Below are 15,134 nucleotides of genomic sequence, written 5' to 3' on the forward strand. Positions count from 1 at the left end.
ACCTCTGTTTATGCCATCCACAATGACGACAACATCTCCCAGTTCACAAGTGATGTTGATTTCACATTCTTAGCAATTTCAATGCGTGTACTCAAGTTTTGCAGACTCCTCTTCATGAGAGGGTCATTGATTCCTTATGCATTGAGGAAATTGATCTAGTTTTGGCTAATTTTCTTAGGTTCTTTGAGGATTCCAAGTGCCCTTCCACTAAGTTCGACATACATCTTTTGTAGTTTTGTGAGATTTTTGATCTTGTGGCTATAATGGGCTTATGTGTTTTCCGGTCTCCCACATCTTCACTTGCAAATCTTATTGTGCTGGGGCTAGTGTTGTGGATTATGTTCTCTCTTCTCGGTTGTTCATCCCCTTCATCCACTATTTTTCCATCACCTCTCCCCCTGGTTGACCATTCTCTCCTTTGTCTTTTCACCTTTTGCACTCGCCCCTCTACTTTCCACTCTTCCCCCTCGCACTCCATTCTTCTTTAACAAGTGCATATCCAAGCTTTTTGTCCTACATCTTAGATGAGTTCTTATTGTGGATCTCACTTCCCCTCCCCTAACTATGTCTCCACCATGTTCTTGCAATGCCTCGTTGCCCTCTGGGAGGCTGCCTTATTGTCCTTACCCCATTCCACTTCCCCCTCGAGTTCTACTCTTAAGACTTTGTGTTCTTGTTTTATGAACTGCTAGTATTAGGATGACTATAAGGCTCTCCATGTGTGCCTCCACTTTGCTTCTACTCACTATCACCCTTCCTTCTTTTCCTCGAAGCTTTCCTATCGCCTCCTCTTGTGGAATAAGCACTTCATCTCCCAACATCGTGTCGCCCTGCATTCTTCCTTCTTCCATTCCCTCAAGTTCTTTTGGCACACTCTTTTCCCCCACCAGTCCACCCCCTCCCTTAAGCTTGAACGCAATTCATAGTTTTCGCATGTTTCCACCGTTTATGATTTCCCTGGTCAACCTCTTGTTTAGATCACATCCCCCTTCCACTTGCCATCTTTTTACTTGTTCAACAATTTTTGACGCAATTTGAACTATAAAATACCAGCAGGGATGTGAATGATGGCTTTTAGACTAAGCTTTTCAAGCATAGTGCCACAATCCTGTGTACTTTTCTTGTTGAGCTCTTTAATTAGGTGGCCTGCTCGGGTTTACCACCTGCTTGGTCTCATCATATTATTCATTTGATCCACAAGGTAGGGCCAACTTCAAATTCAAGCAATCGCATAACTATTACCGGTGGTTACACTTTTACTAAGCTCTATGCTACTGTACTTAATTTCTCCTTTCTAGGGAGCTTGATCATGGTCACATTTGATCCAGGGGGTAGGTTGCTCTAGGCAAGACTACCAAACCATTGATCACGTCTTAACTCTTCACACTATCATTGAGGAGGCTTGTTCTCGCTCCTTAAAGGTTTATTATCGCTTTGTGGACTTTCGCAAAGCCTTTGATATGGTTCCTCGATGGACCCTTTTTCTAAGGCTCTACGATATTGAGATTCCATCAGTCCTCTTGATCACCATTATGAGATAGTACAAGGAGGTTTTGGGCCATCTTAGGATGGGTAACACCATTGGGGTGTATCAGGGATATCCCTTGGCTCCAACTTTATCAGTATCACCATTGGGGTGTATCAGGGATGTCCCTTGTCTCCAACTCTGTTTGAAGTTTACATTGATGATTTGGAGGAGTTTCTCCATGAGCATCTTTTGGAGGGAGATGGGTGCCTTCTCTACCACACGTTGATTTATATATCACTCTTTGCGGATGTAGTTCTTTTGGCATTTCCCCTGAGGGTTTGTAGAGGAGCTTGATTTCTTGGATTCTTTCTATGATATGAGGAGGTTAATTGTTAATTTGGGTAAAACAAAGGTGATGTTCTTTGACTGCCTTAAAACCTATCACCTTTACATCACCTTTGGGTTTTGACCTTGAGATTGTTTCGTCTTATACTTACCTGGGGGTTAAGCTCTTGGGACCTCACTTTTACTTGAGGTCCACCATCCAACTGTGTATCAATAGGGGGTATGGGTCCCTTGCTCTTATCGAGAGATAATACTCTAACATCACTTCTAGGACATCTCATCGAAGATGACACTTCTACCTACTATCCTTTATGGCTCTGTGGTTTGGGGGCCTTCCCTTTTGGAGTCAAATTAGGCTTTCCATTTTACATGTTCAGATTCTCCTTCAATGGTTTATGAAATGTAGATAGTCCACACCTCACAATGTTCTCGCAAAGTTTAGGACTTGTCCCTTCAGGCTTGAGGCCAATTTTGACCTCATTTGGTTCATGCACTATCTTTGTGGCTTCACTAATTCCTGTGGTGGTCATCGGAGGTATCCTTACCTTGCTTATTGCTTCTTTGAGTCCATTGCATCTTTGGATGCTCTGTCTAGCCAGACTTGTTGCTGGTTTGTTGAGGTCATGACCCTCTTGGGTTCTTTAAGGATGTATATTGGTCATCTCCCCCCCTTTCAGTACTCTCTAGATGCTCCTCCCGCCCTCTTCCCCCCCAAGAAAGAGTTGAATAGGTGTATGAGGGCTGATAATCATGGGTAATACATTCACACCACTTGGGTCAACCCCATGGGGGTCTTTGCCCGAAGATGGCTTTGTATGCTGCATTTTTTTGGAGCTTTATGACGGCATCATTGTTCATCCTTTATACACCACCTCTTGTCCTTGTTCACATTCCCTCAGGATCCCCCTTGATTCGTCAAGAGTGGGCTCTCAGCATCTTCATGCTGTGATTGGCCAGCAATTGGCTAGATGCAACAAGCTCTGTCAGTTTTGCACTGACCTTTGGCTGTCCTATGTACTATGAGATTAGAGGCAAGTTTACTGCCTTTTCACGGAGGCCCTGCCTCTCTTTTCCTTCAGGTTTATGGTTTAGAGGTGTGTCACTCTTTATCTATAGGAGGCCATCCATATACAGGATCATTCTCTTCATCGTCTGCTGCATCCTTTGTCTGATCAGCTCATCACCTCCTTTCCTGGGACGGTGTGTAGAACCTAAAGGCATTTAGCTTTGCCTTCTCATTCTAGGTTTGTGAGACCTTGTAGATCTTACTCTTAGGGTTTAGATCCCCCTAATCGGGTGAGTCACCCCTAGAGACAATAACATCAATGCCACCCCATCACCACCATTGCTTCCAAGACTTATCCTTTTTTTAGGGTTTTCCTCTGTCTCCTTAGTGCCCTAGTTTTGTTGGGTGACTTAGAGTTGTCTTCTCACCCTTTCCACTCCCCCATCCAACGTTGTGTTTCTAGGGGTCCTGGTTTCTCATTTCTCTTTCCTCTTTCTATTGTTCTTTGTTTTCTAGACACCATTTGGTGTTCCTATAGTTGGTTGTTCTCTTGTTTGGCTCTTCAATTGCATTGAATCGGTTGTGGTCACTTGTTGAACATAAGTAATAATTATCTTTATCTTTAACAATAACAATAGTGGCCTGAGAAGCAAATTATTGTAGAACAAAGGAATACTAGTAGTCCAACATTGGAAGTCTGAAGAATGGGGTAATTTCATTGAAGAATGCCAAAATGGTCAAAACAAGTTGGGAATGTTGTGCAAGTAGTGTAGGCTGAGTAATCACAAAGACAATGACTGCCCGAATAGAAAGGAATTATTATGTTTGCAATGGAGGGTCGAAATAAGGAAGTTTTTGGCAATCACCAAATTACAAACAAAGAAGGTAGCTTATCCATATCCTCATATGGAGAAGGGAGGGCTTTGAGAAGGCAAAGGTGATGTAGAATGGGCGATGGCATATGAGAGAAGAATTTACAATGAGGCCACAAGTACCTCATTGCGATTGGAGTATGAGAATAACATAGTACAATAGATCTTGAAGACAACAATACCAGTAAAAGTGACAGACCTCCTATAAACTATGCCACAATTGAAAGTAGCAATTACCAACATCATTGGTGACAGCATAGTTACAAATCAATGAAATATGGGACAAAATGACTTTTTGACTTTTGTTAATTTTGTATGATCTTTGCAATAAGGCAGCTTTACCACCCTGAGGAGGGGTTTTACCCCAACTGATGTTAGGGGTTTTGCCATGTCAGAGTAATAACCTATCCATATCCATATCTAACGTGATTTATGCATATGAGTGATTTTACTTATATGTCCTGCAATTTGTTTTAAGGTCATGACCTTTTTTTGATACCTTTTTAATAGAATTTAACCATTTGAAAGCATTTATTTCTTATTTTCTTAGAGGACATTGTATACAATGAAGGTAAATTTGTTTAGGTCATTTAAATAAATTCTTAAGGTACTTTTGCACTTTGAAATGTTGCAGCTATCAATGGATCATATTAAAATAATTTTTTAACTTGCAAATCCAGAACAAAACTCTAGGTGCAGGGAGATTCTTAAGCAGGAGTTACATCTGTATATCGTTCAATTGCATCAGATATCTTCATAACTTTAGTGGCTCAGGGAACATAGGTAATTGCCAACTAGCATCTCTCATTGTCTCTTTTAGGTGTCTCTTTTGCTGGACCTATGAGTCTCTTTATAGAAAAGAAAGCAAATGTAATGAAGAAAATCTGTAACAACTCTGAAAATGACTCACCTATACAACTCTTAAAACAGAAATTATAAATAGACTGGGGGGATGTAGTGATTGAGGTTGAAAGTTCAAGTTTGTTTAATTTTCAATTCATTTTATTTGCCATTTTTTTTCCTGCATATTGGCTTTTAAATCCTGAAACTTCATGTACATGGCAGCGTATTGGGCTTCAGTTTATATTAAGGCTCAGCACTAATGTTTACTTGAAGTTTGTATGTAACAGTGGCATTTCAACTTACCTGATTAATAAATTATTCTATGATTGTTAATTGTTTTTGTTCATTTAGATTCTGAAATATTGGAACACACAGGCAGACATTCCCTCAGCTACGATTTTGAAAATGAGGTACCAGTGTTGGTACTTGCATCCATGTTCCTTGACCATTCTGCCATAATTTCATGTGAATTATTTGACTCAGTGTTTCTAATGTTTGTAGTTAAATTCTGGATATATGCTATCGCTGGTTCTCAAACTGCAACAACTATGAATCCTGTAAATTTGTTACCTGTCTAACACTTTTAGTGACTGGCAACCTTTGAAATATGAAGATCTTATAGGTTGCTTGCCCATACTTAAGCATGTTCTCTTTTTACATTTCACTTTGTTCAAATACCTGCATGACATGATGTATTGGTTTGTGATTCTGGATAACATATATATTTACAAATAAAACAACTGTTTATGAAAGTCTGAATATTATTAATTTTAACTTGGAAGAGGATCACAGAAGATGAAACATACGAATTGCAAATGTGGAAGGAGGTGAAAGATAGAGAGTTGGGGAGGATAAGACCTGCTTTGTTGGCTAACAGGGTACAGTCAAGACGAATATGCAGTCTTGAACTTGCTAACCGGAAAGAAATTATCAGTGCACATAAGGGTGCTGTAAATAGCATTCAGGTACTTCTTGAGCCATGATTAGTTTCCTGTGTGGCTGCATTTGTGATGAATATTTGAATTTTGGCAAAGGCTATTAAAACCCACTGACTTATAATTGAATTGATATCCTAAATTGTTAGTGTCATCTTTCTAGTACTCCTGCTGCTAATTGCTAAATAATTTGTTTCCATTCCCCTATTTCAATTGTTATGTGGCTTGTTCTAATTGCTTTCAGGCTATTTCAGCATTCTCTGCTTTTGATGATTTCGAATAGATTTAGATTGAAAATGCCACAGGACCTTTGATCAATATCCTTTTATATGATGGATCTTTTATCCACAAGGTTGAACGTTTTTGGCATTGTCTGGGCATTATTATAATTCACTTGTTTTTCTTCTGTATTCTGTGGCCTGTCTGTATTTTCCAAACTTATCTCCTCAGAGTCTGCAAATGTTGCACTCGAACATGTAATATTAATTCATGTAAGAAAGATTGAGTTATAAATGAAATCAATCATAATTAATGAGTTTAAGTGAATTTATATACACAGTGTTGCTGTTAATTTGAATCAGTCTTTCAATAATTATTATGTTGTTTATCTTTTGTGGTAAGTCTTCTTCAACCAAATGTCAAACATATTGTTCCATGACTTGCTTGTAAATTTATCTTCCTGTTTATTACTTTTTTTTTTGTTTTTCCATGGTTTTGTTGTTGACATAATTGAACGGATTTGTTACATCTTTAGAGGGATAGATCATAGAAGTATAGAGCTCCTATATACTTCTGGCTTGGCTAATCTTTTTCTGGAAGGTTTGGATTTGGTGATGATAACCATGTTTGCTTTCAATTGGACAGTGATCTAATGGATGCAAGACATGTGCAAATGAGCTGATTTTTTTATATAAAGCTGCATAATTATCTCCTTTCATGAACTATTCCTTTTTCTGTCAACAGGATTTTGAATGTGACACATCCATGAGAGGGTCTACTGCATATTTTTTGGGTAGAGATGTAGCAGTATCTAACACTTACATGTTTCTGATTTCATTAATTTTTTCTCTGTGAGTTTGGATTTGGAGATGAAAATACTATTTACATATTATGTAGCAAGTGACCTCCTGGATTGAAAACATGTTCAAATGGGGTGAAAATTGTATGATGTTCTTGAATTTGTGCGTGGTCAAATGTAGACATTTGAATATGCAACTGTTTTTTCAGATCAAGGCTGTTAAAAACTGTTGCAGTGTTGGATAAAAGAGACTCTTATGTTCTGTAAAGTTGGAAAGGTTTTCTATTTTTGGTTTTCAAAATAATTGTTTTTAAGCCATTTGCTGGCTAAATAGCAGTTTAGACAAATTTCATGCTAGTAGGAGACTTTTATCCAGCTTAAAACGTTTCATTGATTTCTACAAGTTGCGTCTTAACAACATATATACCTCTGTATTGTGTTGTCTTTGTTTGTGTTTTTGAATGTATGAGCACATAATATCATTTTAGGGTTCCACATTGCATGTACTTATTCTTAATATTTTTAGTAGTTTGCAAATTGATTACTACTCTTCCTGATTTCATTTTTAGAGCGAATAATCTGTATGTTTTAAAGTGGAATTTACATAATCAGTATTTGTTAACAATGGGGACAGATTGACTTGGCAGAGGGTCGGTACCTTTTATCTGGTGCATCAGATGGATCAGCTGCTGTTTATGATATTCAACAGGCTACAGGTTATGATGGAGGAGGACTTGTAGCAAAACACAAATCACTCTTTGTAGTTGATAAACAGTTGGAACATGGGCATCAGTATGGAATTTCATCAGTGTTTTGGTATCCTGTTGATACTGGCCTTTTTGTTACCGGTTCATTTGATCATCATGTTAAAGTTTGGGACACAAATACAACCCAGGTGCACTAAGGGGCTTACCTATATTAGTCTTTCATTTAATTGTCTGTCAGTTTATCTCAAAGTATTTACTGATAAATATATGCTGGATTTAGCTTGATTATGAATTTAAATGATTTTCCAGGTGGAAATTCAATTTAAGCTACCGGGAAAGGTTCATGGGGTTGCGATGTCTTCTGTTTCAACAACTCACATGCTAATTGCAGCTGGAACAGAAGATGTTCAAGTTCGCTTGTGTGATATGGCATCTGGAGCTTTCACTCATACATTGTCAGGCCACCGCGGTATACTTCAACTTTCATTTGGCTGTGTTTATACATTTTATTTAGTAGGTGTTGAAAATAGAACCAGAATTAACAAACCACAAACTCTGATCAAGGAATTACCTTAGGAAAAATCCTCTTCACAGAGGGAGACAACCCAGCCCACAAAACCTGCAAATTTTATTAATAAGAAAAAAAAGTATTACAGAGCTCCAGAATCAGAGTTTTTCAAAAGTCCATTAAAGACAGACAGAGAATAGCATATAGATATTGATTGAACTCCAAAATACTCGATATGAAACCTCTAATCAAAGAAATACAATCACAACTGTTACAAATTCCTCAGAGAAACTGTTCGACAATGATCAGAATATATACTCCAAAAGAGCATGAAATTAATCCAGACGATCAAGGTACAGGTCGTAAGAATAGAACTGTACAAGAACTCTAACTTCTAATGAATGTGAACTCTTCACCCAAAATTTCCAGCAGACTGAGAGAGTGACAATAAGCTCTGATTTTCCTCTTAAATGCCTTTCTTTTCATATCCGATCATACACTGTCAAAACGAGCACGCTATCTTTGTTTTCAAGAATAATCATACCCGAATGGTGATCCAGTCATTTTCCCTTCCTTCATCTCAAGCGGCTTCTACTCATAACGCCTTTTCCTGTCGGAGTCTATTACTTGCCAGTGACGGTTACACAATAAAGATCATAACTCCCACACACACATTCGCACCTGGTCAGGCCTGTTAGGAAGTTATGCCAGCATAGCAGCACTGGTGATGACTTTGCTCTAGATGGATCAAGCTGACACCTGTCTATAAATCATTGCACTGAAACTGTCATATGTACAGAGTTCTAAGCCAATAGAAATGTAGAGCTAATACTCAATATTTAGAAATGACAATTTCATGAGCAGAGATACTAGTAACCTTAAATGGATAAAACCAGTAATATTTAGTATTTCATATGATGCTTAAAATTCAATACTTCCTCTTAACAAATATGAAATCAGCTATGTAATCATGGACTCATTCAACATGACAACACAAGAACACTTTACTCATAATCGTGGAATCACTCAACATGATAAAATAGAATAATTTATTCACAACTAATAATCATGGAATCACTTAACATAATAGATTTGTAAGAATCACAACTAAGCCTTTGATCACAGATTCTCTCAATGTGAATTATCATGGACTCTCTCAACATGACATCCAACTCCCATCACAAAATCTCTCAATATGATGTTCACTTCCTTAGAGTAAAGGAGTTATCATAGCTGATCTTACAATCTTATTTGTTCACACAACACTAACCATAGGCACAACAACAAAAAGACTTAGTTTCATTTAAGCCTCAAGATTAACCATACCTAGCTTGTCTCTAAAATAAGAGAACTTAACTTTTGATAAAGGCTAGGTGAGAATATCAGCAGTTTGTTCCACAGTGCTGATGTATTTCAGCACTACAAGCCTTTCGAAGCACCATGTCCCTTAAGTGATGATATTTAATTTCTATATACTTAGATTTGTCATGGAAGACAACATTGATAGAAACCTTTATGCAGCTTTGATTATCACAAAATAGTATTGTAGATGCCAAAGATTCTTTAAATGACCCATTGAGAAGCTTTCGAAACCATACAACCTCTCGGGCTGCTGTACAAGTTGCCACGTATTCAGCTTCAGATGTGCTTTGAGCACACATTTTTTCTTTCTGCTGCAGCAAGTAATCATAGCAGATCCAAGGCTGAAACAAAAACCTGAGGTACTCTTCCTGTCTAGAATGCATCCAACCCATTAGAATTTGAGAACCCATGAAGTTGAAGATCATTAGACCAAGAAAATTTCAGTTCATACTTTAGAGTGCCCTGTACATATTTTAGAATATGTTTGGCAGCATTGAGATGAAATTTCTTTGACTCACATAGAAACAGACTTAAGGTGTTAACCACTTAACATATGTTAGGTCTTGTGTTGACAAGATACATGAGAGAACCAATCAGCTGCCTATAAAGAGTGCAATCAATCAAATCTGAACCAGTAACAAATTCTTGAAGTTTCGTCAAATTGGCCTCCATAGGAGTCACATTTGGTTTACAATCAAGCATGCCAAATCTCTTAAGAATGTCTAGAGCATACTTGCCTTGGCTAAGAATAATCTCATTATACTTCTTCCAAATTTTGAATCCAAGAAAGTAATGCATTAAACCAAGATCTTTGATCTCAAATTCAGAAGTCAAGTCTTATTACATTTTCCAATCAACTCATCATCACTAGTATTAAAGAGATCATCAACATAAAGAACTAGGATCAGCATAAGGTCATTAAACAATGCCTTTTTCATCTTGCATACATGAGATTCTTTTTCCTAAATAATGAACCCTTCAGGCTGCTCTACATAAATGTCTTCATTAATAACACCATTAAGGAAGGCTGTCTTGATATCCATTTGATGTAGCTTCCATCTTTTAACAGCTGTAATTGCAATGATAGTTTTAATAGAAGTGTATCTAGCTACAAGAGCGAATGTGCCATCATAATCTATTCCTTCCTTTTGAGAGAAACCTCTTGCTACAAATCTAGCTTTGAGTTTCTCCACACTCCCATCAACAACATGTTTAATTTTGAAAAATCACTTAGATGAGATAACTGATTTACCTTTTGGACGTGGAACAATTTCTGAAACATCATTTTTCATGATAGATTCATATTCCTCGAACATGGCATCTTGCCAAACCTGTTGCTCTATTGCTGATTCAAAACAAGAAGGTTCAGAGTCAATGATATTACACATTAATGCAACATAACCATCAAACTTTTGAGGTCTTTTACCTTCCTGAAAAGTTCCGTGAGGAGCTGAATAATTTTCAACATCTTGCATGGTATTTCTTGCCCACGAGGGTCTTTTCTTGATATTCATCTAGACACTAGGACCTATATCTGAACCAAATTGATTTTTAGGAGGGCGATCTGAAGGAGAATCCTCCCTCTCAGAGAGGTTGGGAGAAGATGGAGCAACAAGGCGAAGATCTTGAGAATTTTCTGAAACTTCCAATTGAATTTCTAGATAAGGTTCACTAGATCTTCTATATTCAATATTTTCTTCAAAGGATACATCTGTACTTAATCATCCTTTGACCCAGAAGTTAGATTCTATAAGCTTTAGATGACTGACTATAACCAGCAAAAAGTCCCTTCTTTCTTGAGTCTTTTAATTTAGATCTTTTATCTTTGGGAAAGTGAATATAAACTGAATAACCAAAGACTTTAAATGACTTACGTCAGGTTTGGAACCAAAAAAAGCTTCTTCTAGAGTATTGTTACTCAGAATTTTGTGAGGACTTCTGTTTTGAACATATATTGTTGTTCTGTAAGCCTTAGGCCAAAGAAAAATCTGCAATCCTTGATGATGAAGCATAGCTTTAGCAGTCTCAACTATGGCCCTATTTTTTCTTTCAGCAACACTGTGCTGTTGAGGATTGTAGGGGACACAAAACTCCTTCTTAATTCCTTCTGCAACACAAAATGACTGAAATACACATGAAATTTATTCGCCTTCATTATCAGATCTGAGTGTCTTAATTTTCTTTTCTGAAATGTTTTCAACTAAGGTTTTAAACTCCTTAAACGTAGATAAAACTTCATCTGATCCCTTGGATTTAAGAAACTAGATCCATGTCTTGCGAGAGAAATCATCAATAAATGCGACATAATACAAAAAGCCACTTAAAGAAGCTGAAGACATAGGACCACACAATTTATATTGAATCAACTCTAACACATGCTTAGCCCTACTTTCACTGGAATGAAAAGGACTCTTAGAAAATTTTCCCAATGCACAACCTTTGCAAATACCATCATGGGTAACACTGAGTTTAGGGAGACCTACAACCAGCTTATCCATTGAAGAAGATTTGAAGTTGAGGTGACCAAACCTTTTATGCCATAACAAATTATTATTAGAAGTATCATGATTTAAAACTTGTACTTGAGTAGCTGAAAGTTTGTAAAGGCTTTCATGACGGAAATGTACAAATTCTCGATGTAGGAAAATGAGAATTGATGGGAACAAGAAAATGTGGGAGTATATTGTTGAAGAAGATGGGAAGGCAGTAAGCAAGACATAAGGTTAGATGTCCTTTGAAAATTTGCGAAGTGCAGAAGCAAAGGAAAATGAAGGATCAAAAGGGTCCAATAGACATGGTAGAACTTTCTTTTGAGATCAACATTGAACACAAGAAGTTGGTTAAGGAAGACGCTGATAGCCTGTTGATATTCCATAATGCTGTAGAAATTGAGAAAAATGAATGAAGCCAAAAGCTTTTTTTTATTTTTGCGACTCCTAACACATGATAAGAATACAGGGGACGAAGAGGACCATCACCTAGAAAACATGACCAAGGTATACCCATTTGGAAATTTCTTAGACTAGTTATATATTATAAGAAAGCTAATGGCAAATACGCAAAGTAGCATAGACTCAAGTAACTTTTTTTATTTTAGATTGTGTCCCAACATTGGCTTTATTTGGGTATGTGTCTCTTGCATAATGAGAGTTTGGGTCTTACCACAAAAAGAGACATGGGGATTAGGAAAACTACACTTCACCATGACCAAAAAGGGTCACAATTTTGCAAGGATAAACACACACGTGAAATACATTATGTATAGGGCATAAATCACTATTTATGAGAAGCAATGCTTAAGATATTGTTTGTGAATTGCTATCTACACCAAATACCCTTTTAAATTCTTGAGGTGGTACACATTGTGATCGTGCTCTTGTCCAACTTAATATGGCCCAAGACACAATGGATCAAACTTCACATTTTTTCCTCGTCCTTTGTTCAAACATCCTACATGAGGACCAGATTGTTAGCATGAAAACTTCTTTGAAAGCATTATCCTGTCAAATATTTTGTTGTTTACTATGTGACAAGAGATAATCATGTACATGATTTCCATCCTCATCCAATGTAGTTAGCTTTAGTATCATTTGAGGAATTGCATCATGTCCTACACGTTTAACATCATGCATCAACTTGTATATTGGTAGCTTCAAGCTGATTGGGATATTTCCTTAGTATTTGCACTAGTTGAAAAAGGGGATCATACCAGTAGTTTTTTGTAAGTTATTCTATTAGTTAAGATGCATATTTCAATTAATCATCCCATCTTTTCTTATTCACTTCTAATGTTCATCCCTTGATTTTCATGAAGCTTTTATTGTTGGACTTAGCTTGTTGATTACCTTGTGGATGATAAGGGGACGTGTGAATCAAATCATTTCCATATCTAGTGTACAAACTTTAGATGTGATTAAATCTAAAATACATAGCATTATTGACAATGATTCTTTTAGGCACATCAAATTTGGTAATTATATTGTTTAACAAAAATTCAACTACCACATAAGATTTAACATGATAGGTTTTAATTGCCTCAACCCATTCTGTGAAGTAGCTAAGAATATATTTATATCCATTGCTTGATTTTTCTTGGTTTTTTTCTATGAGATCAATATCCCATTGTTGAAATGGAGCTCTAACCATCATAGACAAGAGGGAGAGCTTGTGCATACTTCAATTTGCTTCAAACCTTTGGTAGGTGTCATATTTTATCTGTCTGAATCACATTCATGAATAATTTAGGCCACCAATATCCTATTTTAAGAATCTCATGTGTAGTGGTTTTGGCCTTGAATTGTCCCACATAAATGCTTTCATGACTTTCACTGATCACTCTATTGGATTGTTTTTGGTTTAAACACTTGAGGAACATATTGCACATTAAATCATCATGTACTGGCACACAATCTTAGGATTGCAACTTGAGAGCCTTCACATCAATGATTCAAGCGGAGATTTAACGTTCTTCAGATAGATATGCCATCCTTATATCATGGGTCATCTTTCAAGTGTGAGAAGGTGGATGCATTCTTGAAAATTTCGTGGTCAACCTTAGTCAGACTTGAATGCACACTTGGAAAATTCACCATGGGTAAGACTGAAATAACCATTATGATTAAACCAAACCATCTTTTGAACATTCACCATAAAAATGTGGTCCACAAACCATGCACATCATTAACATGAGTAGAGAAAAGAAGAGGTTCATCACTTTTGTTTGTCACAATATCCAATAAAGTGGTTAGGATCAGCTTCAAACTATGGCTCTTCATTAGTGGCCTTGTTTAGCATTTCTCGATAATGTCCATTAGAGGCATCAAATTATCTGTAGCTTTGGAGTCCAAGATGTAGGTCTGAACTAACAATCTATTAATCAACAATGTGGTATAGAAAGGGTCAACAATGGTTCAGCTGTTGACCACAAACCTCTTAAGTAAACCTCTACAATCTCTTTCGGAAATTTTCCATTTGTTAGACCATTGGGAATAATAGCTACTTAGTTTATCTCTTTTACAACAATGATGCAAGACTAAACTCTTCCACTAGGTTCAGGAATTCTAAGGAGTTCTCCTTTTGGCACTAAAATTCTTATCTGACTCATAGCCTAAGTTATGTCAATAGGGTCATAGTAGGGTGAAACTAATTGCTTAAATGCATGCCTGGCACTTGTTGGGGAACTACATTCCATTTAGACTTGCCAATTCATGGAGGTTTAGAAGGTCTGCAAGGAGTTCTATAGGAATACATAAACGCGTTAGACATTTATTGTGTAGGATCCCATGCATGTTAAATAGGTGTAAGGCAAACTAATATGTACCTTTGATTTAAACTCGTGCTCATAATATCTCAAATTCTCGACTCAAATTCCATCAATGTTACTCCAACATCGACTTATATGCAAGTCTAGGAATTTTTACTTGAATAATAACATTTAATATTGTGTCTCAAATAGTTACTCACTTCTTTTGTACTAGCAGGCCTGTATTATACTCTCCCATTATTTTTGTACAAATTGGCTAAAATAGTTATCAATGAGAAAATTTGGATATCATGTATCGTCTTTTGAGATGTAAGATTCGGTTTCAAAAGCATTTTCTATTAGTCTATCCTAAGTTGTTTGAATTAAAACCTCTTAAGTGAATCATAAAATTTCTTCCTGGAAAATTGCCTTTCTAATGACTTAAATCAGGCTGAGGATTTTGAGATCCTAGATTCCAACTTGGATAGTCATGAGGCTGAATGACTTAGTGATGAAGGGTGCTCCCCTTAATACCACAAGCACACAACAAAAACAAAGAAATAACAACAATTTGCGAGAACAAAATATGAGATTCTTATTATCACTGCACATGCGGAATCACAAAATTTTGAAATACAATATGCAAACTCACATGGGTGCCTTCCTTACAATAATTTGCAACATAGAGTTGTGAACTATAACTCGGAGCTATCCTAGACAATGTACAGGCATTTTTTATATACACATTTTTACATTGCCTGGGAAGTTTCTAGACATCAAACCCTAACCCTTGAGATTGACTAACCCTAAAATTACATATAGAGTCAG

The 15,134-nt window shown here is 36.8% G+C and overlaps 1 protein-coding gene across 6 annotated transcripts in view; it reads left to right on the forward strand.

Moving 5' to 3' along the window:
* The window catches only part of ATCSA-1 (Transducin/WD40 repeat-like superfamily protein), a 133,838-nt gene that overhangs the window by 31,405 nt on the left and 87,299 nt on the right, over positions 1–15,134 (forward strand). Inside the window, exons 2-7 of one of the 6 annotated variants that reach the window (XM_089803859.1) lie at positions 4,372–4,474; positions 4,886–4,944; positions 5,036–5,156; positions 5,327–5,499; positions 7,122–7,382; positions 7,504–7,663. In XM_089803859.1, coding sequence (XP_089659985.1) covers positions 5,350–5,499; positions 7,122–7,382; positions 7,504–7,663 — 571 coding nt within the window. In that variant the 5' untranslated portion in view covers positions 4,372–4,474; positions 4,886–4,944; positions 5,036–5,156; positions 5,327–5,349. Of the gene's footprint in view, positions 1–4,371; positions 4,475–4,885; positions 4,945–5,035; positions 5,157–5,316; positions 5,500–7,121; positions 7,383–7,503; positions 7,664–15,134 lie in introns of all 6 variants that reach the window. The other 5 variants (XM_089803862.1, XM_089803861.1, XM_089803860.1 and 2 more) reach the window with 5 other exon arrangements.

This window comes from Cupressus sempervirens, chromosome 10, assembly GCF_028749045.1.
Source record: "Cupressus sempervirens isolate cs-2001-9-10 chromosome 10, ASM2874904v1, whole genome shotgun sequence".
Taxonomy (NCBI): domain Eukaryota; kingdom Viridiplantae; phylum Streptophyta; class Pinopsida; order Cupressales; family Cupressaceae; genus Cupressus; species Cupressus sempervirens.